The sequence below is a fragment of the Podarcis muralis genome, chromosome 11, assembly GCF_964188315.1.
Source record: "Podarcis muralis chromosome 11, rPodMur119.hap1.1, whole genome shotgun sequence".
NCBI classification, from domain to species: Eukaryota; Metazoa; Chordata; class Lepidosauria; order Squamata; family Lacertidae; genus Podarcis; species Podarcis muralis.
Window position 1 is genome coordinate 58,417,376 of NC_135665.1, and position 21,955 is coordinate 58,439,330.

Here is a 21,955-nt window from a genome sequence, read left to right on the forward strand (position 1 = left end):
CAAATCCTCAAACCGTGGAGGGAAATGGCTTTTATCAGAGCTTTTTAGCATGTAAATTGCCAGGGTTAGGGTGATATGCGTTTGCAGGAGAGATGTGCCGAAGCTGACAAAGTGAGTGGCTGGACCAATTGAGAATCCTCTCTGCCTTTGCAGCAATGGTAGCTGCCCGTGCACTGTCTTGCCAGAGTGGTGCATGCTCTGGTTATCTCCCGCTTGGACTACTGCAATGCGCTCTACGTGGGGCTACCTTTGAAGGTGACCCGGAAACTACAACTAATCCAGAATGCGGCAGCCAGACTGGTGGCTGGGAGTAGCCGCCAAGACCACATAACACCAGTCCTGAAAGACCTACATTGGCTCCCAGTACGTTTCCGACAATTGTACACTCACTGACAATACAGGTTGTACACTGACATTTCCGAGCACAATTCAAAGTGTTGGTGCTGACCTTTAAAGCCCTAAACGGCCTCGGCCCAGTATACCTAAAGGAGCGTCTCCACCCCCATCGTTCAGCCCAGCCACTGAGGTCCAGCTCCGAGGGCCTTCTTGCGGTTCCCTTACTGCGAGAAGCGAAGTTACAGGGAACCAGGCAGAGGGCCTTCTCGGTAGTGGCGCCTGCCCTGTGGAACGCCCTCCCTTCAGATGTCAAACAGATAAACAACTATATGACTTTTAGAAGACATCTGAAGGCAGCCCTGTTTAGGGAAGCTTTTAATATTTGATGAATTATTGTATTTTAATATTTTGTTGGAAGCCGCCCAGAGTGGCTGGGGAAGCCTGGCAAGATGGGTGGGGTATAAATAATAAATTATTATTATTCCTGTACCCGAAACATTTCCGTTTGTTCTTCCCTTTCCCAACAGGCTAGGGGTCTGGCTCTTTATGTCCGAGATGCCGTATGGGACTCTGTCCTGCAACATGCTCTGGAAACTGTTCTCCATCATGCACTGCGCAGAAAGCGAGAACCTGGAGAAGCTGTGCGCCGCGGTGCAGCTGGCTGACTGCAAACGCCAACTCAATGGTAGCGTCTCAACGCCCCCTTCTCCCTTTCTTTCTTTGGGTGTTTGAATGTGGAATTTCAGCCAGGTATATTTGGATGCTCATCTGCCTTTGGTGTAAGCGTCAGGGCTGGTGTCCCCGGACCAAGCAAGTGGTCACGCAGGCAAGCGCCGATTCCTTCTGAATCCATCACTGGGATGCAGCCCTTTGGCCATCTTCTTGTGATGGTGGTGGTGCAATGTTGGGGAATCTTTTTTGACCTGAGATCCACATTCCCTTCTGTGTAACCTTCTGAAGGCTGGTGGGTAGATCTGCTTTGGGGACAAATGGCTGGGCTTAGAAGAAGAGTTTGGATTTGATATCCCGCTTTATCACTACCCTAAGGAGTCTCAAAGCGGCTAACATTCTCCTTTCCCTTCCTCCCCCACAACAAACACTCTGTGAGGTGAGTGAGGCTGAGAGACTTCAGAGAAGTGTGACGAGCCCAAGGTCACCCAGCAGCTGCATGTGGAGGAGCGGGGAAGCGAACCCAGTTCACCAGATTACGAGTCTACAGCTCTTAACCACTACACCACATAGGCAGATGGCTTTTCTTTTTCTTTTTTTTACAGCTGTTTGTGTGTTTCCACTCCCAATTCTTTGCCGCTAGGAAGAGATCTGCCCGCCTCCACCCCATGCTAGCTGCTGTGTGCAGACTTGGTCATGCTGGGCAGCCGTTCAGGCCCCTTATCTATTTAGAACACAGCAGCAGTAGCCAATTTGGAAATAAACAACTATCTGACTTTTAGAAAACATCTGAAAGCTGTGTTAGGAAGTTTTTTTATGTCTAACTATTTTTTATGTGCTGTAAGCTGCCCAGAGTGGCTGGAGAAACCCAGCCAGATGGGCAGAGTATAAATAAAATAATAATGGTAATAATCTATTTTAATAAATTATTAACTATTTTAATAAATTATTAACTATTTTAATTAATTAAAATAATCTATTTTAATTAAATTATAAATTATTAGTAAAAAATAATAATAGTAATAATAGTAATAATCTATTTTAATAAATATGGGACACAGGTGGCGCTGTGGGTAAAACCTCAGCGCCTAGGACTTGCCAATCGCATGGTTGGCGGTTCGAATCCCTGTGGCGGGGTGCGCTCCCGTCATTTGGTCCCAGCGCCTGCCAACCTAGCAGTTTGAAAGCACCTCCGGGTGCAAGTAGATAAATAGGGACCGCTTACCAGCGGGAAGGTAAATGGCGTTCCGTGTGCTGCGCTGGCTCACCAGATGCAGCTTTGTCGCGCTGGCCACGTGACCCGGAAGTGTCTGCGGACAGCGCTGGCTCCTGGCCTATAGAGTGAGATGAGCGCACAACCCTAGAGTCTGGCAAGACTGGCCCGAACAGGCAGGGGTACCTTTACCTTTATTTTAATAAATAACTATTTTGTTTTTAAAAGACAACAGAAGGTGGCCCTATTTAGGGAAGCTTTTAATATTTGATGAATTATTGTGTTTTAATATTTTGCTGGAAGCCGCCCAAAATGGCTGGGAAACCCAGCCAGATGGCCGGGGTATAAATAAATTATTATTATTATTATTATTATTATTATTATTATTATTACTACTATTATTGTTATTAGTCATTATCCTCATCCTCCATATGATGCTGGACTCAAGCTCCCCTCTGCCCCAGATAGCAGACTCTATTTCTCAGGGGCAGTGGGTGTTGCAGTCAGACAATATCTGTAGCTCACCGCTGTGACGCAGAGTGGAATGACACGCCCATGAAAGGAGGACCTCCGATCTTTGCCCTTGAAATAAAACCAGCCCCCTCTTTTGCCACCGGCAGACCCAGCCCACCTGGAGAATTTCGAAAAGTATCTCCAGTCGATGAACGGCTCCGAGGAGATCTGCCTGCTGACGACGTTTGCCCAGATGGCTCAGGCGAAACGCGAGGATGCTGACCAAGACTTTGTCAGAGTCATCGTGCTGGAAATCTATGAGGTGAGCCAGGAGCAGTTCGATAGGTGAGAGGGAGCTGCGGTGTTGGGCGGAAAGCTCCGACCCGGGAGTGGCTTCCGCACTGCAGCTGCGAGGCGGAGCTGCGAAGCAAGCAGCCCCGGGTTCGAATCTTGCCTCTGCTCCGAACTTGCTAAGAGATGGCTGTGTGTCGGCCTCCTTTTCCTGGTCCCAGCCAGCCAGTCGTCTGTCGGAAGTTGAGCAAGGCTGTTTGCTGAGAAATGGCGTTTTGACTCCGTGCTAGCATTCGAGTGACAAAGGAAGTAAAAGGAGGTGGATAACAGTTAAGGATTTATTATGTTTGGAAAATTTATATAGAAAGGTTCATTGTTTTGGGTACATTCAATTGTAAGATAAAACACACGCGAAGGGACTTGACAGGAAGTCAAAATTGAAGAAAAGATTTTTTAAGATAAAAGGGGAAAGAATATTTATTTTAATTATTATCATTATTAATTTTTTCTTTTCTTCTTTTTTCCCTGTGTGTGTGTGGTATGGAATGGAATGTTTGGGAGGAAATAAGACGGTAAATAACAAATAAACAAAATATTGATGTATGTAATTTTTATTTCTCAATTGTATTTTGTGGTAGTATGATTGTAATGTTTTTTGTAACATAAAATCATTCAGTAAAAGTTATGTTTTTAAAAAGAGAGAAATGGCGTTTTACCAGGGAAAGCCTCAGCGGCCGGCTAAAAATGAAATAAAACCCGCTGTATTTCTCCAGGTGTCTTACGTCAGCCTTTCCACCAGAGAGACTTTCTCAAAGGTCGGCCGGGAGCTCCTGGGCGCCATCACCGCTGTCCACACCAGCATGATCTCTGTTCTTCTGGATCGAGTCAAAGAGACCATTGAAAAGGTTGGCATGGTAAGAACCACGCCATGCTGTGCTGCAGCCTCTGCTGGGCACAGTTGATGGAGAATGTCCTTTGGCCATGTGCAGACCACGACTTAAAATGCTCCCGCCAGAATTGTACTCCAGCCCTGTTGTTTTGTGTTTATTCTGGTTCGGAAGAGGAACGGCAAGGACCTTCGGCTTCACCTTCTGAATGATGGAATCCTCATTCACCCATACCCTGATATTTCACCGCCTGCCACCTCCCAAATGCACACCTTGCAGCTCTTACCTGGGTAAAGCCCTTTGTGGTTTGGGCCCTCATATCGACAGGACCGCTTCTCCTGGTATGCTCCGCAGAGGACCTTAAGGTCCATGAATAACCATAGTTTAGAGGTTCCAGGCCCTAAGGAAGTAAGACTATCCACCAGGGTCAGGGCCTTTTCAGTGATGGCTCCGACCTGGTGGAATGCTCTGTCCCATGAGACTAGGGCCCTTCAGGATTTAACCTCCTTCCGTCGGGCCTGTAAGACAGAGCTATTCTGCCTGGCCTTTAATTTGAATTCAGCCTGATCTTTTATTTCCCTTCCTTTCCCTCCCCCTCCCCTTTTATGAAGATCACCCGCTCTGAGACCCCACAGCTAATTCTCCCCTGGCCTCCTCGCTGGCCCAAGTAGGACCAATTTCAGCCAGCTAGCCCTGGGGATTATCTAATTGATTTTTGATTTTTGAATTTTATTGTTATTCATGTTTTCATACTGTATTTTAGGCTGCTTTTATAATTAAGTGTTTTAAATTTGTTGTTAGCCGCCCTGAGCCCAGTTTTTGAACCAGGAAGGGCGGGGTATAAATAAATAAATAAATAAATAAATAATAAATAAATAATTAATTTAAACAGTAGGGACTAGAAGCATGTTATGAATCACAGAACATGCACAGGCTTGCTGGAGATAGGAGCTTGGAGGACCCAAGGGCCATAGAGCCCATACTGCTAATAAGAGTCACAGCAGTTTGACTTCACCCCCGGAGGTACACTCCATTGTCTCTTGAGATAGATGGATGCCAACAGAGGCTTGTGTAAATGGGTCCAAGATTTCCATTCTGTTGCTTTATGAGCCTATATTTTTGCAAGGTTACTCACTCCCAGCAGTGTTGAAAAAGACTTCCCTGGACCTTTGAGATGGTCTTTTTATTATAACATTTTTATTAGTTTTCAATTACATTCCAGTAACAGCCTCATGGATGCGGACTTGCCGATCAGAAGGTTGGCGGTTTGAATCCCTACGAGGGGGTGAGCTCCCGTTGCTCGGTCCCTGCTCCAGCCAACCTAGCAGTTCGAAAGCACAAAGTGCAAGTACATAAATAGGTACCACTCTGGCGGGAAGGTAAACGGCGTTTCCGTGCGCTGCTCTGGTTCGCCAGAAGCGGCTTAGTCATGCTGGCCACATGACCCGGAAGCTGTACACCGGCTCCCTTGGCCAATAAAGTGAGATGAGCACCGCAGCCCCAGAGGCGGTCACGACTGGACCTAATGGTCAGGGGTCCCCTTTACCTTTACCTTTAGCAGCCTCTTTAAAAAAATACCAATTTATAATACAATTACTAATACCAATCGTTCAAATGCCGAATTATGTAATTTAGGTGCCCCCCCCCATGCTAGAATGGATGGTTTTATGCTTTTTTTTATTTCTGCATTCCAAAATCTTATTAATTTCTATTACATTCCAGTCATCATAATAATCCCTTATACAACAACTGCAATATTAATAACTTGTATTCGTGTTGGCACATTAAATGCTTTACAAAACTACAAGTGAGGCACTCAAGCTATATCCTTATTCTTCCTGTGTGTGGCAATTATTCTGTCCGTGGTGTTTCTTCCTTTTCTTGTAAAATGTTATGTCTTATCTTTTCCCGGTTGTCGCTCTACTCCAGCATCTTCATCGGCATATCTGTCACCTTTTTCTTCTTAGGTTTCTCTTTATTTATTTAAAGAGCTGCCCATGCACCTCTGGAAGCCGTCTTCCTCCGAGGTAGCCCTGATCCGCGACTGGCTTCTGAATCACAGCCTCACTGAAGTGGAGAACAAACTCGCCTGCATTATCCTGGAAGGACTGAACTGGGGACTCGGTGAGCAGGTGCGTGTGGAGAAAGAAGGCTGCAGCTTTTTAATCAGTGAATCGAACAATGCATTAAAATTTCCAGTTATTTTTAATACCAGTACTTTGGGGTGGGGGGCGGGAACTGCAGGTGGCAGGCTCCATTTTTGAAGACAGCCGCCGCCCCACACACACCTGTGCAGGACTGAAAAGCTCCTTTAAACGGGCTTTTGCTATGTCGTAATGAATGCATCAGCTGATTGCAAAGTAAAACACTGGTCTTGAAACACCGGCCTTGAAAGACCTACACTGGCTCCCAGTACGTTTCTGAGCACAATTCAAAGTGTTGGTGCTGACCTTTAAAGCCTTAAATGGCCTTGGTCCAGTATACCTGAAGGAGCATCTCCACCTCCATCGTTCTGCCCGGACACTGAGGTCCAGCGCCGAGGGCCTTCTGGCGGTTCCCTCACTGCGAGAAGTGAGGTTACAGGGAACCAGGCAGAGGGCCTTCTTGGTAGTGGCACCCACCTTGTGGAACTCCCTCCCACCACATGTCAAAGAGAAAAATAACTACCAAACTTTTAGAAGACATCTAAAGGCAGCCCTGTTTAGGGAAGCTTTTAATGTTTACTAGTTTAGTGTTTTGTCGGAAGCCGCCCAGAGTGGCTGGGGGGACCCAGCCAGATGGGCAGGGTATAAATAATAACTACTACTACTACTACTTCTTAGTATTATTATAAAACCTGGTTTCAGTCCAGAGGAAGGTTTGTGCAGATTTCATAGAGCCCTTTTTTCTACATGAGGGCTCCATTCTCTTATGGGAAATTTTGTGAGGCCAGTGGATGGGCGGGGACAGAGCGGAAATGGGCGGAGCAACAAATGCAAATTTTACCTCTCTGCAAAAGGCTAGTTTTTATCCACATTGCAAATGAGCAGCCCAAAGGCTTGGGTAAATGGAATTTTTTTACCCTTGGCCTCTGAAAACCGACATAATAATAATAATTTATTATTTATACCCCGCCCATCTGGCTGGGCTTCCCCAGCCATTCTGGGCGGCTTCCAACAAAATGTTAAAATACAGAGGCATGCCTCTGCAAGCCACCACTGTTTATTTGCCAGCATGCTGCCTTCTGGGTTGTTTTGCCTTCTCCCTGCTAGTGCAGAGAAGAAACAGGCCAGGGGCTGTTACTCCTCAAGGAACTCTGTCAGGAAGCCAAGAACAACCCTCAGTTCATTGGGACTGAGACAGACCGCAGTCCCTTGTTCAAACATACCTGCCCCAGGGACCACGGTTTACTGTGATGTGATGGGAGGGTTGTACATTTAAGGCCCGTGTCTTAAATGCCATTCATCGTCAGGGCGGCCTTCATCTCGACCCAGCGGTCCACGCTGAAGTGGCGCTCATGGTCTTAGAAGCTTACCAGAAGTACCTCTCTCAGAAACCGTACAGCGGGCTCATTTCTGAAAGCATCAAGCAGGTACGTCCTTCTTCCTTGAATGCTTCTTGTTAGCTTGGCTTTTTTGCTCTGAAGTTTTTTTTATTAAGTTTTCCAAAATTCACACATACATTTCAATACAGTGGAACCTCAGGTTGTGAATGTGATCCGTGCGGGAGGCACATTCGCAACCCTCAGCGCCGCGTCTGCGCATGCGCAAAGTGCTCTTTAGTGCTTCTGTGCATGTGTGAGCGCCAAAACCCGGAAGTAACCCCTTCCGGTGCTTCTGGGTTCAGCGCGGTGCGCAACCTGAAAATGCGTAACCTGAAGCGTCTGTAACCCGAGGTACCACTGTACATAATAAAAACTTTCCCCCAACTTCTCACCTGCTTTTCCATGGTGTTTCCATTTCTCACCCCCTGCTGCACCCTGCCTTCTATCTCTTGAACCTTAACAAAACTGCCGTAATCTTTAATCCCTTCTATTGCTCACAGTGTCAAATCCTTCTTGTGTGTTCATCATAGAATAATACTTCTTTATACAATCCTGTTAGCTTTGGGGGAGGCAGCGACGAGCTGGGTTCCCGTAAACTGTTGCTTAAAAACTGCCCTGCGCTTCTGTTGGATGGAAGGTTGTGCAATTGTTGCCTCGGTCCCTCCCGTAAATGTAGGTGAAGCCTGTGGCCAATGCAGATTTTTGCTGGACTACAGTTCCCATCATTCCTGACCATCAGCGGTGCTGGTGTGCTGATGGGAGTTGGAGTCCATCAATCTTCAGGTTAAAGCATCGCTAAGTAACATTGTACTGCTCGAAGATGCTGTGTAGACAAACCGGAAGTCCCGTCTCTCTTACGGGACCGCCTCTCCCGATCTGCCCCATGGAGGACCTTAAGGTCCATAAATAGCAACACCCTAGAGGTCCCTAAGGAGGTCAGATTAGCCTCAACCAGAGCCAGGGCCTTTTCAGCCCTGGCTCCGGCCTGGTGGAACGCTCTGTCTCATGAGACCAGGGCCCTGCAGGATCTGATTTCTTTCTGCAGGGCCTGTAAGACAGAGTTGTTCCGCCTGGCCTTTGGCTTGAAATCAACTTGATCCCCTTCCTCTCTTTCCTTTTCCCTTTCTCCTCCTGTGATGGAACTCCTATTTGGGGACTTCCCTGGCTTTTTTCTGGCCCACGTAGGACCAGTCTGGATAGTTGGCCTTGGTGAAGATTTGACATTTTCATCCCACCAAAAGTTTTTGATTTGAGTTTCTACTGAAATGAGGCTGCATTTTAACGTCGTACATAATCTTGTTTCTAAGTTGTATTTTAATCAATTGTTTTTACCTGGTGTTAGCTGCCCTGAGCCCGGTCTTGGCTGGGGAGGGCGGGGTATAAATAAAATTTATTATTATTATTTATCATGGTCTAGGTCTCCTACCTGGCCAGCGTTGTCCGTTATGGAGAGACACCTGAAACCTCCTTCAACCAGTGGGCCTGGGGGCTGGTTTTGAGGCTGAAACTGCACGCCAACGACTACGGCATGCAGCAGGGCTGGCCTCCTGCTCCCGTCTCCTCTGCGGCTCTTGAGCTGGCGGAATCTCCTACGTATCACCCACTGTTGAAGGCCGTCCGGTCGGGCCTCCCCATTGGCTGCTACCTGGCGTTGGCCATGACGACGGTGGGGCATAGGTGAGTGCCGGGAGAACTGTGCCTTGCCCTCTGTGTCCTCGGCAGTGGATTTCTGGGTTTACATGCATCCCCTGCCCCAGGCCTGCAGCTCGTTCACAGTCAAGCAGAAAGCAGAGGACTGGTAGTGCAATCATGGCTCAGGGGTGGTGGGGAAACTGTTGCCTCCCCCCCCCAACCCCCCCCCATGCTGACCTGCCCCAAACCTTGCATCACAGGAACATAGGAAGCTGTCTTATACAGAGCCAGACCATTGGTCTGTATAACTGACTGACAATGGCTCTCCTAGGTTTTAGGGCGGGGTATAAATAATAAATAATGGAATGGAACTTGGCATCTTCTTCAGGCAAATCAGGTTCTCTGCCGCTGAGCAATGGCCCTTCCCCTTGCTTATTTGTTTATTTATTAAACTTACCACAGCCATACCTCGGGTTGCACACGTGATCCGTGTGGGAGGCAAGTTCGCAACCTGCAGTTCCGTGTCTGCGCATGCGTGTGACGTGATTCGGTGCTTCTGCGCATGCGTGCGATGCCATTTTGTGTTTTTGCGCATGCACGAGCTCCGAAGCCCGGAAGTAACCCATTCCGGTACTTCCGGGTTCGGTGTAGTCTGCAACCCGCAGCGTTCGTAACCCGAGGTATGACTGTGCAGTGGTACCTTGGTTTTCGAACAGAATGCGTTCCGGGAGCCCGTTTGATTCCCGGAACTATTCGAAAACCAAAGCGTGGCTTCTGATTGGCTGCAGGAGTGTCCTGCAACCAATCGGAAGCCACAGAAGCCGCACTGGATGTTCAGCTTCTGAAAATCGTTCGAGAGCCGGAACAATAGCTTCCGGGTTTCGATCGTTCGGGAGCCAATCTGTTTGGGAGCCAAGGCATTCGGGATCCAGAGTACGGCTGTAGTCGCTTGTCATGCGAAAGTCTCCAAGAGAATTAGAGCAAAGATAGATTTACAGCACATAATATCATGGGGGTGGGGGGAGGGAGGTGCCCAATGCATCTTCCTGTCTGCCCCCCCATAATAGCTTTGAGGCAGGAATCCCCTCAGAAGAATTTGTGTCAGCTTCCTGGAAGCCGGCAGGCTTGGGAGCAGATCACCCTTCTGCCTGTTGTTACTGCTATCATTTTGTCCGATGACTAACATACATTTTCCTCTTATCCTTCGATAGCGTCGAGAAGTTCTGTGCTGAGGGGATCCCACTCCTGGCCGTTTTGGTGCAGTCGCGGCATCTGAGAACAGTGGTTCACGTGCTGGATAAAGTCTTAGCGTTGTTCTACCCGTGCCAGTATTACCTGCTGAAGAACGAACAGTAAGCCCAAGACTGCCTGCCTTGCTTGTATCCATCCTTTCAAAATTCTGCTGTTATTGCATCTCAAGGCAGCCCTGTATAGGAAAGTTTTTAATGTTTAATGTTTTATTGTGTTTTTGAATATGCTAGAAGCCACCCAGAGTGGTTGGGGCAACCCAGTCAGATGGACAGGGTACAAATATTATTATTATTTATTAAACAGGGCAGGCTGGTTTTTGCAGCTCAGCCAGAGGGCCCTTTCTGAGAGTTGGTATATGTCAGGCATAGGCAAACCTGGCCCTCCAGATGTTTTTGGCCTACAACTCCCAGGATCCCTAGCTAACAGGACCAGTGGTCAGGGATGATGGGAACTATAGTCCCAAAACATCTGGAGGGCCGAGTTTGCCTATGCCTGGTATATGTAGCGCACAGCGTTTGAAATTAGCTGGGCATTTTGCAACTGGCGACCGGTCTTTTGTAACAGGATTGTTATGTCCAGGTACCACTTTGGTGCCTAGCATATCCACCTGTCTGTGGGTGATTCAGGAGGCCTGCAGGGTAGCGCAGCAGCAAAAGACATGCCTTTGTTTTTTGCTGTTGCTGCTGCGCTGCCGGGCAAATCGGCTGTTTTGCGGGGTAGCGCGGTAGCAAAATACATGCCTTTTTGTTGGGTTGAAATAAGCGACAGACGAGTAGCAGGTGTCATCTGGGAGGCATCTCCCGAGCAAGTCTCGGGGAGTCTCTTTTATTGCATATTACAACATTGCCACACGTGTGCTTGTTGCTGATTGGTTAACACAAGTACAAAGCAAAGGTGCACTTGTTGCTGATTGGTTAACACAGGTACAAAGCAAAGGTTACATATAGGCATTAATCACCAATAGATTAAAGGCTGGGAAAGGAAGCACAGAACTAGACAGGCATGAAAACCTCCTAATTAAATTATAACTAGTGATTGATATAGCAAAGCTTAAAAAAATTACATTCCGATAGATGTGGTCAACTATGCATTAAGAACAGGTCAGAGTGTAATGTTTTCATGAACTCAATATGAACTGAACATTCTGGGATGATGAGGGAATGTCTTAGTATTAGAACAGTTTGTGTAGCATCATGTGCAGAAGCAAAGCTTAGAAGCAAAGCTTCCCATCATGCCACAGTCATGTGCAGAAGCAAATATTCCTATCACCTTTTGCTGCCCCCTGAATCACCTGGCAGCAAAAAAAAAAAAAGAAAGAACTTTTTTTTTACTGCTATCTGTCTTTAAAAAAGAAATCCCAGTCTATGTACAAAAAATGGCGACTGGACATTCTGTTTTGGTACCCACCATCCAGATCCCAGCAGCCATATGGCTCCTAGCTTTCGTATCCCAGTTTGTAACAATGGTAGTGGGGCAACTGTACCTTTTTGACCTGGCAACTAAATTGGCAACTTGTTCTTTATTCTGTCCCCGGACCACCCAGGTTTCTGTCTTGCCTCTATCAATTCCTTCAGCTGGACAGTGGCGTCCCCCAAGGGATGACCCAGCAAGTGACGCAGAAAGTCGCTCAGCACTTAACTGGGACGAGTTACGGTGAAAACATCAAGCTGCTCAACTGCATGATTCAGGTCAGGAGCTAGAAGCATGTCTGCTTCGACCGTGGACCCTTTTAAGGCTGGAAGGGAACCAAGGGACCAAACCATCCATCCCTTTGCTTTGAGAGCCAGTGTGGTGTAGTGGTTAAGAGCGGTGGACTCGTAATCTGGTGAACCGGGTTCGCTTCCCCACTGTGCTGGACCCGGGGGGTGGGGGTAGGTTAGAGAGGCGTGGTCAGAGTCCGGTCCTGGGTCGAGGGTCTGCAGACTGTCCACCAAGGGCGAAGCGGGGTCCAAAGCAAGAAGCCGGGCGTGGTCAGGAACTCCGGAAGAACAGGTCTGGCTGCTGGCAGAAACAGGTTTCCAACCAGCTCCCGCAACCTGGGACTGGACTGACTGGCCTTTATCTCCTCTGAGGCCAGGGGCGGTCCCGGCCCACAGGTGACCCGCCTCTCCTGGCCTTAAGGCGAGCCCTCCTCCTGATAGAACTTAGTTCCCTCCGCCTCTCTGCTCTGAGCCTCTGCAGCTCAGGAGAGGCTGGAGGGTTACTGGACCCAGGGGGAGACTCACCTTCCCCTGACAGGGCTGGGAGAGGCGCACCTGCAGGCAATGGGTCCTCCATCACCTCCGGAGCCAGAGTGGATACATCTGGTGTCTGCTCCTCAGGACCCGGCACAGGTGCAGGCCCTTCAGATTCAAGCCCCTGCCCCGGCTCAGCCGGCCCTGGAGGCGGGGACTCCTGTGCAGGCTGGGACTCCTCAGGTTCATCTTCTGAATCAGATTCCCAGGCCATCACACCTGCTCTTCCACATGCAGCTGCTGGGTGACCTTGGGCCAGTCACACTTCTCTGAAGTCTCTCAGCCCCACTCACCTCACACAGTGTTTGTTGTGGGGGAGGAAGGGAAAGGAGAATGTTAGCCGCTTTGAGACTCCTTAGGGTAGTGATAAGGCGGGATATCAAATCCAAACTCCTCCTCCTCCTCTAAAGATCAGCCTACACGGTGCAAGACCAGAATGTGCCACAAGACGACAGCAAGGAGTTATTGACAGTTTTACCGCTTCCTTTAAACTGCCTAGAGGCTTTACGACAATCAAGCAGCATATGAATTTTTGTTAAATAAAATAAGGATGGTTGCCCCATGTAAATGAATGTTCGTGTCCCCGCAAGTGTGGAATCTCAGAATCATTGAATTGTTGAGTTGGAAATGACCCAAAGGGTCCCTTATTCCAAACCCCTGCAATGCAGGAATCTCAGCTAAAGAATCTCTGACAAAACATGTGTAGTATTGCAGCTTTCTGAGAATCTTGGCTCTTCCTTCCTTTCCCAAATTAAGCTTCTCATCCTTAGGCTCAACAAGATAGGCTTGAGGGCTTGTAGATCTGTATCTGCTGAAATTCCAGGAGTTCCAGGGATGACTGAATGAGAGCGACAGTGGTCAGGGTGGGGTTCAGGGTACATCAATGCAGCTAAAATGTCATGGCCCCAACCTCTGGAAGCAGCCAGGACTTTGATGCAGGGGAACAGAAGCCAGGACTAGCTGTGCAAGCAACATCAGACCACATAACACCGGTCTTGAAAGACCTACATTGGCTCCCTGTATGTTTCCGAGCACAATTCAAAGTGTTGGTGCTGACCTTTAAAGCCCTAAACCACCTTGGTCCGGTATATCTGAAGGAGCGTCTCCACCCCCATCATTCTGCCCAGACACTGAGGTCCAGTGCCGGGGGCCTTCTGGCAGTTCCCTCGGTGCGAGAAGCCAAGTTATAGGGAGCCAGGCAGAGGGCCTTCTCGGTAGTGGCACCCTCTCTGTGGAATGCCCTCCCACCAGATGTCAAAAAGAACAACTACCAGACTTTTAGAAGACATCTGAAGGCAGCCCTGTTTAGGGAGGCTTTTAATGTTTGCTGTATTGCGGTATTTTAATATTTTGATGGAAGCCGCCCAGAGTGGCTGGGGAAGCCCAGCCAGATGGGCGGGGTATAAATAATAAATTATTATTATATATTATATTATTCTGGGTCCAGGCAGAGTCTCCAGTGCAGAGCCAGAACCGGCCAGCTGGAAGTGCCTTCAGGCGACCCTTCACCACCGAGGCCAATTCCCCTGAGGGACAGTCTTTGTCCATTCCAGGAGCCTCACCCTTTCCAGTGCTTGTGTTTGGCAAGCACCGAGGCAACAACGATGCACAGCTGCAGGCTAGAGGACTTCACCTTTCAGCAAAAGGGTGAAGCCTGGGAAGGGTTCTATGACCTCAGCAAATTGCCAGCTTGGAACTGTCCAAGGTCCTGCAACGAGAGAGAGAGACTGGGAGTCTTGGTAGTAGACGACTGCGTCAAGGAAGCCAAGTTGCATGCAGCTGGGGAGCGTGGAGGATTGTAGAACTGCCAAGCTTTTCTGAATTTCTGACCATTCCTGATGCCATCCTCAGGGAGATTCTGGCGAAACATGAGGGAGAATTTTCAGACAGCGACAGCTGTTCGGCACTGGGATGGGCTTCCTCGGAAGGTGGTGGACTCCTTCCTTGGAGATTTTTAAGCAGAGGTTGGATGGCCATCTGTCAGGGATGCCTTTAAAGCCCTAATTGGCCTCGGCCAATATACCTGAAGGAGTGTGTCCACCCCCATTGCTCTGCCCGGACACTGAGGTCCAGCGCCGAGGGCCTTCTGGCGGTTCCCTCGCTGCGAGAAGCCAAGTTACAGGGAACCAGGCAGAGGGCCTTCTTAGTAGTGGCGCCCGCCCTGTGGAACGCCCTCCCACCAGATGTCAAAGAGAACAACAACTACCAGACTTTTAGAAGACATCTGAAGGCAGCCCTGTTTAGGGAAGCTTTTAATGTTTAATAGGTTATTGTATTTTAGTGTTTTGTTGGAAGCCGCCCAGAGTGGCTGGGGAAACCCAGCCAGATGGGCGGGGTATGAATAATAAATTATTATTTATTATTAGTGGAGATTCTTGCATTGCAAGGGGTTGGACTACATGACCATTGCGGTCCCTTCCGGCACTATAATTCTATGACCACCCTGAGTCTCCCATCAGAAGAAGCATGCAATAATGGTGGGCAAAAGATATAGGGTCAGTGAGTTGACTGTGCTGTGGATGAGTGAGAATCAGGCTCTGTTCCCTCCCTCCCTCCCTCCCTCTCTCTCTCTCTCTCTCTCTCTCTGTGTGTGTGTGTGTGTAAAGCCCATGCAGTGAGCACCTCCAATCAAATACAGTTTTGACTGCTTTTCTGTCGCCTTCAGAAATCCATCTCTAATTGTAGCAGTGTTTTAGTAAGAAGGGTTCTTCTCGCCCCTTGTTGCTGCCGTCCTGGTGTTTGGGTTCTCTCTGGCCCCGTTTCATCCTTCCACCCCTTTTCTTGGCAGACTCACATTTTTATGAGCAGCCTTCCCAACGGAGTTGGGCCAGCGGCCGTGTTGGAGTTCTGGGTCCAGGCCCTCACCAGCCAGCCGCTGTGGCACAAGGAGAGAGCCGTACTCTGCCTGATGGACCACTTGTGCCAAGCCGCTTTCCAGTTCAACCAAGAGGACTGTGTGCAGAAGCTGCTGTACCAGCAGCACAAGGTACGGACGCCCCATCCCTCTTTCCCTCCTGGGTTAGGAGATGCTTCAACTAGCAGTGTCTGTCTCAAGAGACAATGGAGTGCAATTCTTGGGGTGACCATCCCTGGAGGTGCAAGCCTGGAGGTCCTGGGCTGCCCAGACGACAAGATCCTCCTCTCTCAGCCAGGTTTATTGTCTACTATCTGTTATATTAAGCTTGGGCCATACTGTTTCATAGAAACCAAATAACCAGAGAGCTTCTAGAAGGGGAGGTTTTGCATGCAGAAGGTTCGAAAAGTTCAACCCCCAAAAAATCTCCAGGAAGGTTTGGAAGCATCTGTCCAAAACTGAGCTAAGTGTACCAAGATCTGACTCAGTATATGGCAGCCCCCTAAGATGAAGGGGGCAGATCTCTCCTCTCCCCAGGCTGCAGGTGACTGTCACTGGCAAGAGAACAACAGGGCTGGCAACTGGTGGTGTAACTGGGAACCGCAAACGGAAAGTGAGCCTGGTTTTGCTTGCTGTCCCAGATCCAAAGCTGTGGATTTGGTGGTCCCTCTAGAAACCCAACAGGGAAGTTAGGGGTGCTGAAGTGTTAATGCTTTAAGCCCTTCCATCTTATGCTCAGCTTGCAGTGCTTGCAGCACTAAAGTGTCTTCTCTGGGGCACAAGCCTGGGCAGTGCTTATGGGCTTGACCTGCCCAGATGACAAGACCCTTCTCACCAGCCTCGCTGATGTGGTCCAAAGGAAAGCAGAGCAACATCTTTGGCACCAGCTTGGCTGCAAGAATTGCTGGAAGGAGGCGTACAAGGCACCATCTAACTGTCTTAGAGACTCCACTCTGGATTTGTGTAGGGTTTTCTTCTGAAGATATCCAGCAAGGCAGCGGAGGTTTAAGATCAGAGTTCTCCTTCTCCTTGATGGGCTTCCTTTCCAGGCTGATGACGCCCATCTGCCCCTCGAATTTGAATAATGGCCAAGTAATGCGGAATGTGGAACGTGGGTGGCGCTGTGGGTTAAACCACAGAGCCTAGGACGTGCCGATCAGAAGATTGGTGGTTCAAATCCCTGCAACGGGGTGAGCTCCCATTGCTTGGTCCCTGCTCTTGCCCACCTAGCAGTTTGAAAGCACGTCAAAGTGCAAGTAGATAAATAGGTACTGCTCCGGCGGGAAGGTAAACGCCGTTTCCATGCGCTGCTCTGGTTCGCCAGAAGCGCTTTAGTCATGCTGGCCACATGACCCGGAAGCTGCACACCTGCTCCCTCGGCCAATAAAGCGAGATGAGAGCCACAACCCCAGAGTTGGCCACGACTGGACCTAATGGTCAGGGGTCCCTTGACCTTTAATGCAGAATGTGTTGGGATGCTGTGGTCACCTGTTCCCTGCTCAGGAAATGGGATGGACTTGTTGATCTTTGGGATCCCTTCTAACACTGGTACTCTGTGATTCTTGGGTGTGTGGCTATTCAGGACATGGCCCTTCTTCCCACGACCTAATGCAGGCTTCCTATACCTTGGGCCTCCAGATGTTTTTGGCCTACAACTCCCATGATCCCTAGCTAGCAGGACCAGTGGTCATGGATGATGGGAATTGCAGTCTCAAAACATCTGGAGGGCCAAGGTTGAGGAAGCCTGACCTAATGTTTAGAAGAAATCACCACTCTTGGAAGCTGAACCTGTTGATTGCCACCCTCTGGAGGAACGGAGAACAGATTTGCTCTATTTTTGTGACAGCTCTTCAGATATTTGAAGATGGCGGTCCCCAGTGCTTCTTCCTCGTCTCTTCTCCAAGCTAAACTTGCACATCTCCTTTAACCCTTCCTGCTAGGACACTCTCCAGACTCCTAAGCCTTGTTGCTGCCGTCTTCACACTAGAGTTTGGCTTCCCTGTGCTATATATTGCCTCAAACATTGTTATGTCAAATGCTGTTTGAAATGGTGTTCTCCTGACCTCTGATAACAGGCAAAAAGAGTCTTCTTAAAGGCTGAAGAGACTTCTATGGCTTAAATCCCATTGCCTTTCAGCCTAAATCTCTGGCCTGCAATGGCTCAAGGTTTTCTCACCTGGCCTTTTCTCTCTCACCCAACCTTCCCAGAATGCCTTGGGCTACCACTGTGACAAGGGGCTGCTCTCTTCCTTAGTCAGCTGGATCGTGGCCGGAAATGTCACGCCTTCCTTCATCGAGGGAAACGCAAATCCCGCGCAGGTAGGGAAGTGCCATAGAGTTGACGTCCTAGAATGGGCTTGGAGGGTGTTACCCAGCCTTGCTCTCTCACTGGAAGAAACCAGGGTGGATTTGATTTAAATCAAATCAATTTAAATCACAATTTAAATAACCAGTCAGTAAGACTTGATTTAAATCATTTTTATTTTTTTACAGAAAGACTCATTCTTGCTGGTATAATCTTAATATTTGCAACCAGGCGAAGGTTTCATTTTTGGAATAATAAATTTTCAGAGTAGTTTTTACAGTTATATTAAAAAATCACTGATTTGGTTATACTGTTAGAAATACATAGACAGATAATTATGAAATTATTGTGAGGTTTAATAAGTTAGCTGTTTATATTTGGACAACTTTTCTGCTGTACTTTATTGGAAGGAGAAAAATAATCATTTCCTTAAGAACAATTTAAACAATTTATTTAACTAAAACAGTAACATTATGGCATATGTATCCATGTTTGTCAACTGATGTGGTTAAAATAATTTTAGAAAACCGAAAACTTAGACTTAGTTGTAGCACACATGAAAAACCTAAAACAAATCTTTATTCCTGATGAATAGCCTTTGGACTATAATGTAACTTAAATAGAAAACTATCTTTAGAAAGATTTTCCCCCTGAAAGCATTTTATTTTAAAAATCCAATTTAAATCAAAAAAATCTGATTTAAATAGAAAAAAATCCATTTAATTTTTTTTTTTAAATTAAAAAAATTGATTTTTATCCTCCCTGGAAGAAGCCATTTTGAGTCTTGATGGGCCTCCTGGGAACAGATGCTTCTCTTCCCTTGGTAGCCTTTGCTTTTATTACTTTCAGGTCTGGTTTGCGTGGACCATTCTGAATACGGAGTCCATCTTCGAAGAGGATTCCCAGCTTCGCAGAGTCGTGGAAAAGGAGTTGGTGATCAGCAATTCGGCTCCTGATCAGGCTCTTAAGGTAGGACCAACATGTCTTTTCTAGGCGATGGATGCCTTCTCTGAAAAGGCACCCGATGTTAGGATATAGTTCCGTTCCACCTTTAGAACAGGCATGTGGAGTTGTTGCATGCCACATGCCTGTTTACTTCCAGCACAGTTTGCTGGGAACCTCCGTTGTATATAGCTTTTGCCTGTGTTGCTGTTTGCTTGGACACGAAGGGAAGCAGACATGTTTTTCCTCTGTCCTGATGCTGGATAAAGGCTTGTAAATATGCTTACATATGCCTCTGTCCGCTACTTCTGTTGCAAAGAGTTCTTATCTCTGCTAGCTTGCATGCTCAGTCTCTAAAGGTCACAGTTTTGATGCTGTTCTGAGAACCGGAGTTCGCCCGGCTGCCGGTCGGTGGGCTGGAGCCAGCTAGAGGCCTGCCAATTGCCCCCGTCTCCCCGGATGTATCCCAGCACCCAGAACAAGCTCGTGATGGGGGAAATTGACTTCACAGATATTGGCATAACCTATTTGGTGTTTCGCAACTTTCTGACCAGTTGCAGGACCTTAGCCAGACCTAGCAGAGTACACGCAGAATCCACGGAAGCAATTGGCGACTTGGCTGTAGACAGGATAGACGAAGCAGGAACCAGGAACTTGTAGTTAGGTGTTTATTATATACAGTGGACCATAGCTGTCAACTTACAGATTTGAAAATAAGGGACCAGCAGCCTCAAAAATAAGGGATCAGCAGCCAAAATAAGGGATCAACAATTACTTTGATAAAATACATATTTTGTTGCATGCAAATGGCTTTAGATACCTATTAGGTCCAAAAATTACCATATAGCATATATTCAACACAAAAAAACAGCAACAATTTGTTGTTGACAAAGGTCAGCTGGACATAGAAAGGGCCCCATTACCTTCAGTAGCTTATTTAAGGGACATCATCAATAAGGGACAGCAGCGGGACATGGCGCTTGGATAAGGGACTGTCCCGCCAAATAAGGGACGCTTGACAGCTATGCAGTGGACTATTTACAGGAACAGAACACGGATCTTTTGCTAGCTCTCTCTGACACGACTCACAACTCCTACACTGACACACAGAACTCTGAACCTCTGAACACTGAACTAACACATTCCAGTTAGTAGGCCATTAATTATCACTCCCTTGAGAGAGCTTGACCAATCAGGGAGTTGTCTCCATGTCTCTGTTATCACCAGGCAGACTTACTCCTTCAGATTGCCTTCTGGCTGTCTGCCAAACCTTAATTGACTCTGTACTTACACAGTTTCCCAACAACAGAAGGCGACGCAACCAACTTTCTTTTCTGTCTGCAGAAAGCTCAGAGCCAGCTGAAGCTGCCCATCGTCCCATCTCTCCAGCGGCTGCTGATTTATCGTTGGGCTCATCAAGCCCTCGCTACCCCCGCCGACCACCCGCTGCTCCCACTCATCTGGCAGAAATTCTTCCTCCTCTACCTCCACCGCCCAGGGCCGCAATATGGGTGAATTCACATCTGGAGGGTTTATTTAATTATCGTTATTTATTTCATTTCCGTCTCGCTTCCCCACCAGGCGTCTTCAGACGATTTACTCTGTAATGACATAAGATATAAGAACCGGCTAAAAACAATTGCACACACACAGAAACAATTTTAGGAAACAACTGCAAATATAAAGGCAGTTTAAAGTGACAACATGACATCAATTCAGATCCCAGGCAGATACCAGCTGGGATGAATGTTTTAGGAGGCTCATTGAAAGGGGAACACATTTTGCTTTTTGGTTATATGGGTTGCTCTGCATGCAAAAGGCCTTTGGCCGCCTGTTAATCCCTGGCAACATTCCCAAGTGAAAGGGTTCAGTTACAGCGGGTGATAAAGAAAGGCAGCCTTCGGCCTGAGACCCTGGGGAGCTGTTGCCAGTCAGAGCAAACAACACTGGGGGTAGACAAGCAAATAGTCAAACCAATAAAAGGCAGGTTTTTAATGTTTGTGTATTGGGGATGAACAGGTGGCAGCTCAGGAATCCTGGTTAAAACTGAAATTTCTCTTTACCAAGACACAGGAACCTGACTCTCTCTGGATGTACTTGTGCTCCCAGCTCCCACCAGCCCAAGCCAGCATAGCCAAATATATTTAGAAACATCTATTAAGTTTTAATTAGAGAGCCAGCGTGGTGTAGTGGTTAGGAGTGGTGGACTCGTAATCTGGTGAACTGGGTTCGCTTCCCCGCTCCTCCACATGCAGCTGCTGGTTGACCTTGGGCTAGTCACACTTCTCTGAAGTCTCTCAGCCCCACTCACCTCACAGAGTGTTTGTTGTGGGGGAGGAAGGGAAAGGAGAATGTTAGCCGCTTTGAGACTCCTTAAGGGGAGTGAAAGGCGGGATATCAAGTCCAAGTCCAAACTCTTTTGTTTGGGTATTTCTTTTAAAAAATTGCAGAAATTGGACAAACTTAACAAAATAACTCATGCAACTGGAAGTAGACTGATTTCTCCATTGCTAAGTTTCATTATAAAGGGACGCGGGTGGCGCTGTGGGTTAAACCACAGAGCCTAGGACTTGCCGATCAGAAGGTCGGCGGTTCGAATCCCCACGACGGAGTGAGCTCCCATTGCTAAGTCCCTGCTCCTGGCAACCTGGCAGTTCGAAAGCACATCAAAGTGCAAGTAGATAAATAGGTACCGCTCCGGCAGGAAGGTAAACGGCATTTCCGTTCGCTGCTCTGGTTTGCCAGAAGCAGCTTAGTCATGTTGGCCACGTGACCCAGAAGCTGTACGCTGGCTCCCTTGGCCAATAAAATGAGATGAGCGCCGCAGCCCCAGAGTCGGTCACGACTGGACCTAATGTTCAGGGGTCCCTTTACCTTTAAGCTTCATTATGACCACCTTAGTCTCTTTTTCTTCAAAAGGGAAAAGGTCTACATAGCGCTTTTCTAAGCGATTTCGCTTGTGTTGGTTGTAAATGAGAAAGATTCTTCTTTTTAAGGTTACCTGTAGATGGATGCATTGGGAAGAGGTTCTTCCAGAGTCCCGCTCACCTGGGCTTATTAAGCGACCTGAAGCATCGCCTGATTGAGGCTGCAGACTTCCACCACTCAGCCAGCAAAGCCCTCAGGCTGGAGAACCCGGCAGGGGGCAGCGAAAGCTTAGCAGAGAAAGGAGGTGGCAAGAAGGTCTACCTGACCTCCCCTGAACTGCACAAGGAGCTCGTCAGGTAATCATATATCTCCAAAGAAGACCTTGTCCTGAAGCAGAACCTGGGGTGCTGTTTTTCTGGAGCATCTCCTTATGCCTCCAGTCACAGTTCACCCATCCCTTGCCTCTTCTGGTCTTCCCCGCAGAGGACCTTAAGGCC

General features: G+C 47.9%; 1 protein-coding gene across 3 annotated transcripts in view; it reads left to right on the plus strand.

Moving 5' to 3' along the window:
* The window catches only part of EPG5 (ectopic P-granules 5 autophagy tethering factor), a 78,937-nt gene that overhangs the window by 18,262 nt on the left and 38,720 nt on the right, over positions 1-21,955 (plus strand). For all 3 annotated transcript variants that reach the window (XM_077936510.1, XM_077936511.1, XM_077936512.1), the window contains exons 11-23: positions 864-1,021; positions 2,839-2,993; positions 3,736-3,876; positions 5,817-5,981; positions 7,301-7,420; positions 8,790-9,049; positions 10,216-10,356; positions 11,799-11,943; positions 15,278-15,475; positions 17,552-17,662; positions 18,498-18,617; positions 19,935-20,101; positions 21,587-21,814. In XM_077936510.1, coding sequence (XP_077792636.1) covers positions 864-1,021; positions 2,839-2,993; positions 3,736-3,876; positions 5,817-5,981; positions 7,301-7,420; positions 8,790-9,049; positions 10,216-10,356; positions 11,799-11,943; positions 15,278-15,475; positions 17,552-17,662; positions 18,498-18,617; positions 19,935-20,101; positions 21,587-21,814 — 2,109 coding nt within the window. The remainder of the gene's footprint in view (positions 1-863; positions 1,022-2,838; positions 2,994-3,735; positions 3,877-5,816; positions 5,982-7,300; positions 7,421-8,789; positions 9,050-10,215; positions 10,357-11,798; positions 11,944-15,277; positions 15,476-17,551; positions 17,663-18,497; positions 18,618-19,934; positions 20,102-21,586; positions 21,815-21,955) is intronic.